Consider the following 16095-nt stretch of genomic DNA (forward strand, 5'->3'; position numbering starts at 1 on the left):
ATGTCCTCTGTGAGTTCTCCTCTATCAGGGGTCAGATTGGATGAAATCTGACCCCTACCTGCCTTTGTGAATAAAGTTTTATTGGAACACAGCCACACCCATTCATCTGTGTCACATCTATGGCTGCTTTGTCACTACAACAGCAAAGTTGAGTAGTTGCAGCACAGACTTTGTATGGCCCACAAAGCTGAAAATATTCATAATCTGGGCATCTTTACAGAAAAGGTTTGCTGACCCCAGCTCTTAATCACTATGGGATTGCCTGTGCAGGAGCTGCGCCAGCTGTGTTCACAGAATATATCCTGTTTTCATTCACCAAGCTCCCTTCCGCCTACAAAACTCTGCCATTCTCTGATGGAGGAGATGTGACTCCAGGCCACACCGTGCACTTCTCCGTAAAGCCACCTCCCGGACCAGTTGGGTTTCTTGCTCTTTTTCCTTCTGAAGCAATCCTCTCTCTCCCACTGGGCCCCCCGAGTGCACTAAGCAGAGGTGCCGCCTCTGAGTGGAATATGCCAGGCCCCAGAGCTGCCTCTGAGTCTGCAGGAGTGCAGAGTGGGCAGAGGGCTGTCTCTGCTGTTTTCCATCAGGGTGTGTCCCATCTCAGTCTAACAGGGAGGTGCCCAGAAAATAGGTGGAGGTGAGGGCCACTCAGCCCAGTGGCCTTCTAAGCTGTTCCTTCTTGACCGGCACACACAGCTCGCTTCTTCACTTTCTTTTCCATCCACTGCCGGGCCCAAGCCAGCCTTCCAGGGAGCAGCATGCCTTACCTCTACCGGGCCCCAGGGCCCCAGGCACACCCGGTTCCCAAGGACGCCCGGACCACCCACTCCTCAGGCCAGAGCTTTGAGCAAATGAGGCAGGAGTGCCTGCAGAGAGGCACCCTGTTTGAGGATGCAGACTTCCCAGCCAGCAATTCCTCCCTGTTCTACAGCGAGAGGCCGCAGATCCCCTTTGTGTGGAAACGACCAGGGGTGAGTGGGGCGAGCAGGGGAAGGAGCACAGATGACGCCCAGGCTCAGCAGCCCGCGCAGGAAGTGGAAACAGGGGGCTGGGGAGGGGCCGGCTATGCTCAGTGCAGCTGAGGTGCATCATCCCAGTCTACCGTGGAAAGCTTTGCAGTTTGGAGGCAGAAAATGATGTACAGGCCTGGGATGCTCTGCGGTGGGGACCCAGGGCATCTGGCTGTACCCCCTCCCCTGCCCCAAGCTCTCTGACTCCCACCGAGGCTGAGGACCTGGAGTCAGAGCGGCTCTTGTCAGCAGGTGATAGGCATGAATCAAAACCTTATCCACAAGGACAGGCCCCCACCCTGTGTGTGGTAACACTGAGATCACGTATGTACAGTGTTCTGTGGCTTCTGGCCCAGAGCGGAGGGTGCTCAGTGTGGATGGATGTTTGGCTCAGCAAGGTCTCAGCAACTGGGTGACAGATGGAATACAAGGGAAGCAGGAATATTCTCCCCAGAACCATGCACCCCCCATTCCCAGAGATCAGGGTGAACAGTGCCCCGCCTCTGACAGTCTGGAGGTGTCATCCGAAGAGGCACCAGCTGGTCACTGGGTCCCAAGAGGTGCTAGCTTGTGCCTGGGACGCCATGTCAATATTTGCGGTGCTGGATTAGTCAGGGCTCTACCTCTGACCCGGCGCCAGCTGGGCTGGCTTCCATTCCCTCCTGGTGGGTACGGGCCTGGGAGTGGCTCCTGTGGGGTCAGGTTGCTTTTGGGCAAGGAGGGGCAGTACAAGGGATGCTGGTGCTACAAGTGAGATCCTGAGTGCATGTCTTATCCTGACAATTTGTCTAATGCATATAGTCATATCACTTAACTTCCCTGAGCCTCAGTCTCCTCACCTGTAAAATGGGAACAATAATGACTAACGCAGGCCAATGTCTAGCACACAGGTTTCCAGTACGTTACAGCTATTGTCACATTATTATTATTACTGATACTATTATTATCATCATTACGATGATTATTAGCTCTGAGTCTCATCTTACATATAAGTAGCAAAGGACTCACCATAACTACCTCCTCACTATCTTCCAACATTAAAATAATGTTGATGATTAAAAAAAAATTTTTTTAATGCATATTCACAAAACCTCTGGGCTCTTCAGGGGCAGGGCCAAAGTGAACCTAAGTGGCTGTTTCCAAAGTGGTAAGGGTTTTATTGCTGTTTCCTGCAGTAGGCAGTGTGGGGTGTATGTGTGTGCATGCACTTGTGTGTGTAGGAATTTGACTATGTGCATGTGTGTGACTGTGTGCACACGTATGTGGATATGCATATGCGTGTATGTGGGGGGGGTGACTGCAAGCATAGGCACACAGGTGCCTTGATCTTCACCTGCCAGATAATTGATTCCACAAGGTGCCATGTTCATGGGGAAATCACAGTGAGCATTCAGTGGCCCTATCAGAGTTGGGGTGAAAGCTCCCAGACACCTTCCTCACCGAAGCCACGCTGTGATTGTTTTTGGTTCTCTGCATACGGCCAATTGCAGTGTGAGGTCAGGGCACTGGCAGATCATGTGGGGTTGCACTTTACAGACAGGATTAGTAGGTCATGCTCTGCTAAGTAAGAAAAAGGACATTTCCAAAATAAAAAAGCAGAAGTTACAAGATATAAAAGAGTGACCTCTGAGGGGCACCGCCCACGACCGTTAGGTCTCTCTGGGCTTATTTCCAGCCTCAGTGCACGAACAAATGGGTGCGTGGGCCGCTGCCCAGGCTGCAGGCTGTGGGTGCATCTTGAACTGTGGGCAGAGAGTTCCCTGCAGTTGATGTCAGGAGCCCTGAGAAATAGAGTTACAGAGAAATTGATTTCCTGGGCCCCCGGTGAACAGAGCCCCTGGCCGGAAGCAGCGGCTCTTTCTGTTTGATCCAGGGTGTCATACAAATGCTCATGTTCTCTACAGGCACTTGATATGAAAAGGTTGGAAGCACTTTTTCCCTTCCTTAAAATGGGGACAATAACGCAACTTATGAGGTCCTCATGAGGGTCAGCTGCGTTACCATGAGTAGAGCACTTAGCAAAGAGCCTGGTGTGTAAAGAATCAGTGCCGGTCCTCGTTATTTCTACTGCTGTCATTGTAACCTAACGCCATCATCTCCTGACTCCAGGAGGGCCCCCATCCTTGCAGTCTGTATTGACGTCACCTAGTTTAAAGTGTAATCTGTACTCTACAACTCACCTACTTTTTGTCAAAGTTAGAATTCTCCAAGATAAAAGCTGGACACACAAACCAGGATGGAGGGCATCTTTGTCTCCCCCTTCAGAAGTCTCCCCTCCTGGGACCAGGGCCACCAAGGCATGCCCAGCAACTCAAGAGTCCCAGATCTCACCTCCAAGGGGCTGTCTTCCTTAGTATTATCTCCTCTGGCTTTGCCCCAAACGCTGGGTGAGGACTTCATCCACAGGCCAGGGCACTTGATACACACAAGCCCCTGCCAAGATGCACCCCGACCTGCCACCCAGCCCATGCCCCTGTACCAGCCCTCTGTCCCTTCCTCATCCCACTGTCTCCACCCAGAGCAGACCCTTTATTGATCTTAACCCAGGTCTACTGTGTTGCTCTCGTTCTCACGGACTCATTTTCAGAATCTGTTCTGCCTTTTCCTCTGTCTGCAACTGAGATTGTCCCTTTGGTCTGGTCCTCATTCCTGCACCCCTATCTGTTTCTTATTTAAGGGAGTTAGGGGCTTTGCGTCATATCCTACAGATTTCTGTAAAATCAGGAGCAAAAGGGCTGAGGATGAGCATGGAGACTCTTTTTGCAGCATAGAGTCGCAGGGGGTCGGGAGGTAGCGGGCCATAGGGAAATCACAAGCGTTGCCAGGTTCCCTGCAGACCTCTGTGGCTTGGGCATCGTTTGCAGTGGGACTCAGCGTTACGCGGTGCACGTCTCGGCAGCCCGTGGGACTGTGGGGCTGGGCAGCCCTCCTCCCCAGCACCACCTTCTTGTCAAACACAGCTGTGCTTGGGGAGGGTGGGCAGAGCACAAAGCCAAGGGGACATCGGAGGGCAGTGGACAGCCAGGTTTGCCCTCAAGGGAGCCCAGGGCAAGGAGTGCACTGAGGGTGACTCAGGGAACTGGCTGGGAGGGGCTGGGAGGCAGAGAGGGTGATAGGCTCAACCTGGAGAGAAGGTGAGATCACCCCCAGGTCTCATGCAAGGGGCTGCGTACCTGAGTGGAAGTGGGTGCACAGAAAGAGGAGGAGGGAGTATCAGGTGGGGTCTCCCAGCCTGATGGGGAGCAGCCACCATGTAGTCCAGCCCTCCTTGTCTGCCTGTACCCATCTATTTTTGGCCAGGCAATTCCTCCCCCAATTCTCAGTGTAAATCCAGGACACCTCCCCAAAAGTGCCCACACCCCTCTAGCCCATGTGAACAACCCCCGTGGCAGACCTGTGCACAGCGTGGCATGTGACCACGGCCTCTCCTACATGGTGAGCTTGCTGTTCCTTGTGCTGCTCCCCTGACCCCCAGGAGGGGTTGTCAGTTTTTCTGGGACAGCCCCAAAGGCCCCACGGCCTCCATAGTGCTGGGCACATGACAGGGATCGGCACACAGCTATGAACAGCAGCATCTGGCATCTCCAGACCTTGCTAGCAATGTGGCTTTTCTTCACTGGAAGGCCATATGAAAGAAAGAATGAATGAAAAAGAGAGAAAGAAAGAGAAAAAGAGAGAAGGAGAGGAAGAGAGAAAGGAAGGGAAGGAAGGAGGAGGGGAGGAAGGGAGGAAGGAAGGAAAGAAGGAAGGAAGGCGAGAAAGAGAAAGAAGAAAGAGAGAAAAAAGAAAGGGAGAAGAAAAGGAAAAGAAAAAAGAAAAAGAAAGAAAGGAAACAAAGAGAAAGAAAGAAAGAAAAGAAAAGAAAGAGAGAAAGGTGGCTTTTCCCTTTGTAAATGACTCACTGTGCTTAGCAGAGGAAAGCCTGTGTCTGATGTACAAGGTAAACAGAACAGTCCCTGAAAGCAAACATTCCAGGGTGCTTGGCCCTTAGTGCTCCAGGAAAACCACCTGGTGGTAGAGCTGTGGGGTGGGGGAGGGGAGGGGAAGGGGGAGGGGTCTGCGTACCTCCCTCGGAGCTTCAGGCATCTCCAGGCAGCAGTCTAGGTTCACTTCAGGTTTGTTAAGACCCCTGCAATTGAGACACCTCTGATCGTCCTATCACAGGACTGTAGCTTCAGGTAACCCCTTCCTCATGGCCTCCCAAACAACATTTCACAGGAATAAATGTACATCCAGGATCGACACGCACATGCAGGACACTCACGCGTAGACAATGCTCCCAAGTGCACATGCAACCAGCATACATGTGGAGCATGCACAGGCACACACATGTACCACACCTGGGCACACACAACAAGGCAAGTCACAGGCACCTTGCACACGTGGGCATGTGGGCCGTGAGCACACACACCACTCCCAGGCATCTAACCCAGGCCCACGGCCTAGCTGCCCCTTCCACACATGCATCCACAGTACCCCCTGTGACTGGCACGTGTGCACACCAATTTCCAGAAACACTGACCCACAGAGGAGTCGGTCACACATCCAGACACCTCCCCAGTTTATACCCGATGGCTAATTTGTGTTTACTTGGAGAGAGTGTCTGAGTTTTCTCCTTTTGTATTTTTCTCCCCGTTGGGTGCGATTTAGTTTAAAACAAAAACAAAAACAGACCTCTCCTGAACAAAACAACCAATTGCAAGACAGGAGCTGGGAGGCGGTGGCAGCTGCAGGCACAGTTGGTACGGTTGGCCGGGCCAGGCCTGCAGAAGGCTGGGGGAGGGGAGGGGCAGGGAGGATGGGAAGGAGGGGGGCATCCGGGAACAGCCTTGCCCCAGGAGCTAGCACAGCCTGCTGGGCAGGGATCTGTGGCTTTTGGAGTACATTTTATGTCCACTTGAGGAGTGAGTAGCATTGGCAGTGGGGGCATTGCTTGCCAGGGCTATCCCCTGGCAGGGGCTGGGCAATCAAGACAGGGAGGGCTTGGGGGACTCCTGGGTCTCCCTTCGGGCAGGCACATTCTGCAACAAGCCCAGAATGTCTAAGCTGGCGACAGATGAAGATGTAGCCGTGAGAAGTTGAATGGCCCACCCTGAGCCCCACTGCTGAGCAGGGCAGGCTATTCCTGGTACTCTGTCGAGGCCCACTAACATGGTCCTGGTTTGCATTGTCCTTCTGGGCTCAGCTCAGAGCCACCTGCAAACTCCTGCGCTAGCCAAGGTGGAGGAGGAAGAACAGCAGTGTGCCTCCTACAGATAAGAGGGGTCCACACAGGCAAGCCAGGACCCCAGAACTGAGCAGCTGCCCCCCACCTTCACTCCCTTTCCAGCCACCATGGAGATCAGAGTCATTTAATGAAATGGCGCCAAAGCTACCTGGAGCTGGGGGTGGGAATGCAAAGACGTGCGACACCTGGCAGAGGAGAGGCCAGCATTTGGGAGGTCCTTACCTCTGCCAGGCCTGGGGTTTTGGTGCATCTAAAAACACCCCGTGTTCTTCAGAAATTCTCCTGGCCAAGCTTTCTTGAATATTTTAGACACTAATGCCGCACATAGCTCTCCCTGGGCAGGCGCCCCTGGTGTCTGTCACTCCTCCAGGTTGTCACATCCTGGGGAATGCAGAGAGAGCACCAGCACTTGAAGCTTCTGCTCTTGGTCCTGATAATCCCCTTGACTTCAAAGAAATCTCTGTCCTGCCTTTGATTCTTTGGGACACAAGATGAGAGGAGAAGCAGGGTGCTGAGAAGCCTGAGGAAGACAATTCAAAGCAGAGGTCTCTCGGGGAAGGCGGCGCAGCTTGAGCTCCCCACACGGCGTCCGCCCAGACACTGCTGGAACCTTCCACCTCCAGCCCAGGCCCCTCCTCAGTCCTGGTGCCTGGAAAAGTGGGAAGAGGTGGGAAAAATCCTTCACTCCTCTGCAGGCCCCGGCCTAGTTAACTCACCACCCCTGCAGGGTGAGCCAGAACATGCCTCGCTGCCACAGGACTGGCTGTTTCCTCTCCTGGGACTGGCCCGGCTTCCTCCCTCCCTCCCTTTTGTTTAGGTCTCTGCTCCTCTGTTTGCCCCAGAGACGCCTCCCCTGCTGACTGCTGTAGCTAGCCTTGCCCCATCCCACCCTTTCCCTCTCCATCCTCGCTCTTTTCTCTCCTGGTTTATGGTTTGTCTCTTCCTCAAATGCAATTTGCAAAACTCTCCTGAACGAAACAACAGCTTCTGGGAGGTGATGGCAGCTGCAGGCACAGTGGGCGCCGTGGGTGAGGCCAGGCCTGAGGCAGGCTGGGGGACGGGCGGGGCAGGAGGCTGGGAAGGGGCGGGGCTTCCGCAAGCACCGCCCTCCGCGTCCAGGGCAGCTCCACCAGGGCAGGGGCTTTCCCTCTGCCTTTGCTGTCGTCCAGTGTCAGGAATGGAGCTCAGCAACTCAAAGAGTGGAAGAATATATGCATTTCATAAGATTACTTTCTACACTTTTTTGTTCATGTTTTATAAATACCCCTCCATATTGTATATGTATATATTAATATGTATTAATGATTAGATTAATACACAGTGTATGTGCTTATGTGTAATATAGAATAATATATATATAATGCACTTTGGTGAAACCATATGAGAGATGCGTGCATATCTCTCTTTATATGGTATAGATACATGAAATTTTACCTAAGTGCATATCTAAAAAAAGAAACACAGAGCGGGGTGGCATGTGTCTGTAACCTCAATACCTTGGGAATCCAAGGCGGGAGGATCACTTGAGGCCAGGAGTTTGAGACCAGCGTGGGCAACATAGCGAGACCCCCATCTCCACACACACACACACAAAAAAAATTAAAATTAGCTGGGCGTGGTGACTCACGTCTGTAGTCCCAGTTACTTGGAAGGCTGAGGTGGGAAGATTGCTTGAGCCCAGAAGGTCAAGGCTGTAGTGAGCTATGATCATGTCACTGCACTCCAGCCTGGGGGACACAGCAAGAGTCTGTCTCTAAATCTACATATATTTGGAATCCACTTTGTGGAGGAAGGATTATATAAAGAAAGAAATGGAGAAGCTGGGTGGGTAGGGAGTATGTTTAGTCCAAGGCCCCAGCCTGTGGTGCATGCATCACTCAGCTCGTTGAAGCCCACAGAGGTCACAGAGCTCACAGGTGGGGTAGCCCTGGACTCCTAGCCCAGTGCCTGAGTGAGCACAGGAATCCTCAGTGTGTGGCTGATGTCCCACTTTGTGGCCGGGTGTGGCCTGTGTCTCTCTGGCCAGAGGTTGGTGCTGAGTGCAGCTCAGGAGGCAGGACCTCTCCCCGGTGCAGGAGGAGATATACCAAAGATGAGCCCAGGCTTGTCCAGAGCATAGAGAGGTGGCAGCCTTTTACATCCACGTGGCCCTCGTCAGGGAAAAGAATCAAGCACAGGGAAAGCCCTCTGCCCCAAGAAAGCAGAGAGACCCTGAGCCCACCCTTTCATGGTGGCTTGCAGCATGGCAGGCCTCAGCCTAATAACACTCTCATCCCTCCAGGAAATCGTGAAAAACCCGGAATTCATTCTTGGAGGGGCCACCAGGACTGATATCTGCCAGGGAGAGCTGGGTGAGTGTGAGTGGATGGAGCATGGCGAGAGGGAGGTTGAGTCGCTGGGACAGGCGAGCAACTGCAGCACGGGGTCCCCGAGGACCCCAAGGCACGGGGTTGGGGGAACAACACTGCTTCGGCCTCTGCTTCCTCGCTCCCTCTGAATGGAGTCCAGTGGCTTCAAGCCCCTGCACCCCTGTTCCTCTAGAGTCAGACGTGCCTGTGATGTGGGGTTCACAGCCCCAGAGTTTACAGAGGAGAGTGGCACCCAGCAGCATTGGTCAGGCTGTCCTACACCACCACAGTCGCTAACACCTGCACACATGAACTCAGTCACCTGCGAGGTACTCTCCCCAGCACACATTGCCTCATTCCATCTTCCCAACCCACCCTCCTAACGTCACAGACGAGGAAACGGAGGCTGAGGAAGGCTAAGTAACTTGTCCAAGGTCACAGAGGTGGTAGACAGGCAATCAGGATTTGAATCCAGACATTCCAGCAGCAGAGCCCTTGCTGCTAACCATTATACACACCCTGGGGAGCCGCTCCCCAGCAATCCAGTCTCCCTCCTGCAATGAACCTGAGTGCTCCTCAAGTCACTCAAACTGGGTCCTGCATTTTAGGATTTAATCCAACTGAGCTGGGTTTACCTTTATTCTATCTGTGAAAGACAGAGAGAGTGAGAGAGCGAGAGACTTTCTTTTAAAAAATACCAGTGAAATCAGCCGAGAGAACAAACCACTGCAAACTTGTGCAGACCCTGAGTTATTTCTAGCTGAGTTGTCACCGTGGTCTATTGGTTAAGAAAGGCCATGCTGGAACCTCCATGCTGAGCAACTGAGTTACCCTAAACACAAGATCCAAAGTCACAAACCTAGACTGATGTTAGTTAATTAACTAGACAGAGAGACAATTGAGAGAGAGAGAGAGAGAGAAGCAGATGGATAGATAGATAGAAACATAGATAATAAGTAATAGACGATAGGTAGAAAATGGATGCATAATTAGATAGATAAATAGGTTGACAGGTTGATTGATTGACTGATAGACCATACAAAATAAATATATAATAATAATAGATAGATGGTAGTAAATAATGATAGGAAGGTAGGTGGGTAAATACATGGATGGATGGGTATAGATAGATGATGGATGATAGACAGAATTACAGTTGACCATTTAACAACATGAGTTTGAACTGTGCAGGACCACTTCTAAGTGGATTTTTTTCAACCAAACACAGACAGAAAATACCATATTCCAGTCTGAGTGTGATGGCTCACACTCGTAATCCCAGCACTTTGGGAGGCCAAGGCAGGAGTATCACTTGAGCCGAGGAGTTCAAGACCAGTCCAGGCAGCATAGTGAGGCCTCGTCTCTACTAAAATTGAAAATTGAAAAATTAGCCAGGCTTGGTGGTGCATGACCATACTTCCAGCTACTTGGTAGGCTGAGATGGGAGGATTGCTTGAGCCTGGGAAGTTGAGGCTGCAGTGAGCTGAGATCATGCCACTGGACTCCAGCCTGGACAACAGAGTAAGACACTGTCTCAAACAAACAAAAAGGAAAAAAAGGAAGGAAAGAAGGAAGGGAGAGAGGGAGGAAGGGAGGGAGGGAGGGAGGAAGGAAAGGAAGGGAAGAAGGAAGGAAGGGAGGGAGGAAGGAAGGAAGGAAGGAAAGAAGGAAGGAAGGAAGGAAGGAAGGAAGGAAGGAAGGGAGGGAGGGAGGGAGGAAGGGAGGGAGGGAGGGAGAAAATATACTATTCCAGGATTTGAAACCCACACATACAGAGGGCTGACTTGGTGTAGGCAGATTCCACAGGGCTTACTGTGGGACTTGAGTATGCACAGATTTTGGTGTACACAGGGGTCCTGGAACCAATCCCCCATGTATGCCATATTCTAGATACAATGTAGACTTTTCAAAAGGTTTACATTCAGGTGGTCCTTCTCCAGGAGATCCTCCCTGCCGCTGCCCACCTCTCCCCCTCCTCCTCTGCCTCCCTTCCCCTCGACCCCATAGTCCTCCATTGCTATCCAATAGGAAATCATTCTACTGGCCCCTTTGTTTTTCATAGTTTTGGTTTGTCACATTGGCATAAACATATATTTGGACTTACAACCTTATATTTTACCTTAGTGGATGGTTGATTCTAAAGATTATTTTGTAACACTTTTACTACACCAAATTACTGTGCATGGCATATATGTGTTACAAAGAATAACAAGAAGATGAACAGCCGTGATCTGTTGCCACCCACAATAAGAACTAGAACATCTGGTCCTGTAGAGTGCTCACACCTGTAATCCCAGCACTTTGGGAGGGGGAGGTGGGAAGATCTCTTGAGCCCAGGAGTTTTAGACTAACCTGGACAACATAGCAAGACCACATCTCTATCAAAAAAAAAAACAACAACTAGAACACACCTAGAACAGCATCAAGGCATGCTGTTATCTGCGGGGGTGGGGATAGGGGCAGAGTTGGGTGAGTGTGAGGGGATGGGGCATGGTGAGAGGGAGGTTGGGTTGCTGGATCAGGAGAGCAACTGCAGTATGGGGTCCCTGAGAACCCAAGAGGCACAGCGTTCTCCCCTGCAGTGAGCTGAGACGGTGCTACTTCACTCCAGCCTGCTCCTCCCATAGTGCCCTCTGCTCTGCACCACCCAGACAGCCGAGCAACACGCTGACCCACAGAGGGCACTTCTCCCAGGCACAGCTGGGTTGCCAGCCCCATCCATCTGCCCAGGCCTGAGAGAGAGAAAAGCAATCTTGTTTTGGCTTCTCAATCTCCCCACCAAAAGCTCAGGGCATTTCTGGCTGAATACACGTGAGGCGTTCAGTTCTCAGGCCAGGAAACACTCATTTTCCTCAACTGGGCAAAGTTGAAACTTGGAGGAGAGCTGGGAAAGGTCAGCTCTATTATACTCCTGCTGGCCTGGCCACCCTGAAGCTGAAAGCAGACACCAAGTCTCTCCTTATCTTTGTATCTTCTGCATGGCACAAGGTCTGCCACCCTAGAGGCACTTGGTAAAGTTTGCTGAACAAATGATCCTGCAGGCTCCAGCCATGTCACTTCCTAGTGGCATCTCCCAAAGCTGACCCGAGGCTCCCAAAGACCAGCAGATGCATTAGAAACCAATCCTTCTGTGCCCCAGCTAAGGCTGGGGGTGGCTTGTACTCTGCTGGTGACACCTCTCAGAAAGCCAGAACCAGGACGATTCGGAAGTAGCTTTCCCGATGTTTGGCCCTGGCAAGTCTCTCTTGCCTGTGTAAAACAGCCAGAAAGGGCCATATTACAATGTCCCAAGCCCAATGGTATATGGTGCTTTCCAGAAATGTGAACTCAGAAACTGCCAAGCTGAGTGTGATGGGCTCTTAGGTTCCGATGACGTTGATGTTGTCTACTGAAAACAAATGAATCTGGATAAAGCTGATTCGGATAAATGGATCCTCCCAGCTATCTGCTTACACAGGCAGCGCCTGAGACACTGTGAGGCACACACCAGACACAGCCCATGCTCAGTGTGGGCAAAGGAATGCATCCAGGAGTCTGGAACAGCACAGATAGCACAGATAAAATCGTGTTTGATGTTTGACTTCACTTTTTAGTTTTCCTCCAGATGTGTGTTAACATGAAGACACAGCTGGGAAGTTCAGTAGGTCAGTCAATAAATCTTGAAAATGCAAGGTAATTTAAAGCAAATGGAGCCACCACAGAGACACCATTATCTGTAATTAAGCTGAGTCTGGGTTGGGGCTGCAGGGCGATTTCTAACCACCCTCCCAAGTACTGCCGAACCACTTGGGTGGCAGCTGTGAAATGTCTGCTCGCCCAACCCATGCTGACACTGATGTATGCAGCCTTGGTCCTCTGGAAAGGGAGTTGCTGGAATTCACAGAGCTGATGCATCAGGCAGCCATATGTCTGAAACCCAAGTAAGCATGTCCTATAACAGTGCCAAGAAGGCAACAGCTGTTTATGATAGACGGGCAAGAGAAGAGCAGGCAAGGGAGGCAGAAGGGGAGGAGAGAGGTATTTGCTGGTGTCCTGTCTGTTTTTAAACAGGTAGAAAAGATGTGACCACATCTGAAACTCCCCACATCCCCTTCTGACACAGAGTTTTCCTATTTGTTGTGAAACAGCAATGAAAATTGTGATTTATGGCTTTCATTTTGCAGGAGACTGCTGGCTATTAGCCGCCATCGCCTCCCTTACGCTTAATCAAAAAGCGCTGGCCAGAGTCATCCCCCAGGACCAAAGCTTTGGCCCTGGTTATGCCGGGATATTCCATTTCCAGGTAAGAGGGAACCCTGGGCCAGTGGGTTTACCTGTCTGGGGCCCAGCATGATGGCCGGTGCATTTCCACACTGCCTAGTAACGCTGGAAAAAAATGTCATCAGATGTGTGTGACATATGGTCCTAAACCATGCTAAAGCCACATTTAATCACGGAATAACGGCTAAATGCCTCAGAACATTAACGGCATTGCACGGCAAATCCTTACGGAACATACATGTAAAACTCTAAGTGATGTTTTGGCAAATCTGGAGGTCCATATGTTAAGGGTTTTATTGGAGTTTCTTGTGCTTTAAGCACAAATTGACTAAACTGATTATATCTCCAGGAAACTGGTTGATTTCTCATAAACAGAGAGGTTCTCCTTACGGAAGAAATGTAAATTTGGAGATCGTGAGGGATTTTTAAAAATAAAAAGTGAGAAAAACACAGACAACATCTGCTGGAGTCTCGTGTGACCCGCAGACCCTCTGCCGAGGGGCACATCGGGTGGGGCTTGCCCCCGGGAGTTGGTTTCCTGCTTCTTCACCTCCACGTTCTGTCCCTCCACTCTCTTGTCCACCCCTATCCTTCTATAGGGTTCAACCAGACATTGAAACTGGCCCCTTATACTTACTTAGGTGGGTGACCTCAGGCAGTTTTCTTAGTGACACTAAGCCTTTCTACACTCATCTGAAAAAAGGAGTCCAGGCATGGTGGTTCACGCCTGTAATCCCAGCACTTTGGGAGGCCGAGGTGGGCGGATCACCTGAGGTCGGGAGTTCGAGACCAGCCTGACCAACGTGGAGAAACCCCGTCTCTACTAAAAAAATACAAAATCAGCCGGGTATGGTGGCACATGCCTGTAATCCCAGCTACTAGGGAGGGTGAGGCAGGAGAATCGCTTGAACCTGGGAGGCAGAGGTTGCGGTGAGCCAATATCACGCCATTGCACTCCAGCCTGGGCCACAAGTGCGAAACTGTCTCAAAAAAAAAAAAAAGAAAAAGAAAAGAAAAAAGGAGACTGACAGTTCCCTGCAGGCTTCCCGTAGAGCTAAATGGCATCACACACAGGAGGCGGCACAGAGCCAGGCACCGCGTAGGCATTCCTTGACCTTCCACCCCAAGCAGTGTCACCTTCTCCTGACTCACAGGCCACCACTCAGGGCCAGCCCATTTCTTCTGTCCCTGAGGCCTGCAATCTGATAAGCAGACGTACTCTCAAGCCCCATCACCAATAGCACAGAAGTGTTTCAAAGGCACAGACAGTGAGCAGGGCACGTGTAGCTCAGGGAGCACACAATTCCCAGGGGTCAGGCCTCCTGCACCAGGGGGCGGTGGCAGGGGTGTGCGGACAGAGCCACTTTGGGTCCCAGGGAAACTCTACCCCTGCTTTCTCACAGACCTGCCACCACCTGGCTGTCTCCCCCTCCCATCCTGTGACTTCTGCTGAGACCACAGTCTTGGCTTGATGTTGCCCCCAGGAGCCAGTCTTTCCCCAGTCCTCTTGAACACACCAGGGTGGCAGTGTTGGGGGAGGTTAAGCTCAGAAAATCCAGCAGAACTATTGCCTCTAACCCAGAACCATCACCATCTGATCTTGGGCTCCCCAAGGGAACGGTGTTCTTGTCCCTTAAATGTCACAGTTGGGAGGAGCCTTGGCAATCCCCTGACCCAGTCCTCTCATTGACTCCGGAGGACACTGAGTCCCAGAGAGTGGAAGTGGTTGATCCAGGGTCACAAAATAATAAGTAGCCAAGCCAGACCTATAACTCAGGGGTTCTGGATCCAGCATCCTTTTGTGCTGCCAGGGATCAGGTGGTGGGTGGGGAGTGACCCTGTTGATGCCTGTCAGTCCCACAATAACAATACTCTGCCCGATCCCCTCCTTGGCCTCTTAGGAAGCAGAGCATTGGAAATAAACCCACCTCCTTCACACTCCTCTTCCACCCCTCAGCCACAGTACAGGTGTGTGGGTGCTAGGAAGTTAGCGGAGCTCCCTGGGCTGGCGGATACATCCCTCTTGACTCACAGGCCTCCTGAGCCAGCCCCTCTGCAAAGAAAGCCAGCCCTGAGGCTCCTCCCCACCCCTCCCCTGCTCAGGAAGCCCAAGGCCCAGGCCTGGACTTTAAACACCTAACCCAACCGTGCCTCATTCCCACCTGAAGCTGTGGATAGCCCCAAGAGCAGGAAGCCCCGGAGGGGAGGTCCAGCTGGAGCAGGTGACAGGAATCTTCCTTAAAACAAGCACACACACACACACACACAAACACACACACACACACACACACACACACCCTCAGCCACACCGTGGCCATCTCTTCTGATTGGGATTGAATCACTGATGCAGCAAGATGCTCAGGATGACACAGCAAAGCTGTAAATAAATGGCTCCCAAAACCACTGTGCCTACCCTCCTCTTTCGACTTCTTTCTTCTTACTCTTAGAGGTTGCCCTAGAATCACTCTCAGGCCAACTGAACCAGAAGGAACAGGGAGGAGGTGGGTCACTGCAGGGTACACAGAGAAACTACACATGGTCCTTGACTCGTTCCAACCTCCCTTCCTGTTCCCAGCAGACCACACACAAGCTCACGCACATGCATACGTGTGCTCAAACACACACGTGTGTAGAAGCACTTGCAAACACATGCGTGCATACATATATGCACACACGCAAACATACATCTGCTTGCATGTACACACTTGCACACATGTGAGCAAACATATGCTTGCACACATGCAATGTATAAATAAACCACAAACAGTGCACATACCTGTCATGCCTGCCTGCATGGACGTGTATACACATGTGCACACATGCATTCACACACACACACACTCCCCTCACGTCTCCTCACCTGGCACGCAGGGAATACTGAGTCCACCTGCCTCCTGTGTGAATGGCCAACAAATCAGTCTTAGGGGCTCCACTTATGGGCGAGGAGGGAGCAAGGTTAAGGCAAATTGGAGCTAGACCCTGAAACTGGGTGGAAGAGAGTAACAGAGAACTGAGCTACAAAACAGCAAACCCAAACCCCACATTACCATTCTCCCTCCCCCACAAAAACAACTTTCTTGTGAAGAAGAAAAACTAATTCAGAGCACCGTAGAGTGTCTACTTGTGACTCCTGTTCCGCCACCCCCTCACCCGCGGCCTTGATGGGTTGACCCTGAGTCTTTGAGCTGATGTCAATGGTTAGTGCTGGGTAGAATGCTCAGCTTGTAACTTAGTGGACAAAGCCCAG

At 51.5% G+C, this 16095-nt stretch overlaps 1 protein-coding gene across 3 annotated transcripts in view; it reads left to right on the plus strand.

Moving 5' to 3' along the window:
- Positions 1 to 653: 653 nt before the first annotated feature.
- CAPN9 (calpain 9) overlaps positions 654 to 16095 on the plus strand; it is a 54676-nt gene continuing 39234 nt past the window's right edge. For 2 of the 3 annotated variants that reach the window (XM_032137125.2, XM_032137126.2), the window contains exons 1-3: positions 654 to 974; positions 8522 to 8591; positions 12752 to 12870. In XM_032137125.2, the coding sequence (XP_031993016.1) occupies positions 762 to 974; positions 8522 to 8591; positions 12752 to 12870 (402 nt within the window). In that variant the 5' untranslated portion in view covers positions 654 to 761. The remainder of the gene's footprint in view (positions 975 to 8521; positions 8592 to 12751; positions 12871 to 16095) is intronic. The other variant, XM_032137127.2, reaches the window with a different exon arrangement.

Source organism: Hylobates moloch, unplaced genomic scaffold, assembly GCF_009828535.3.
Source record: "Hylobates moloch isolate HMO894 unplaced genomic scaffold, HMol_V3 SCAFFOLD_18, whole genome shotgun sequence".
Taxonomy (NCBI): Eukaryota; Metazoa; Chordata; class Mammalia; order Primates; family Hylobatidae; genus Hylobates; species Hylobates moloch.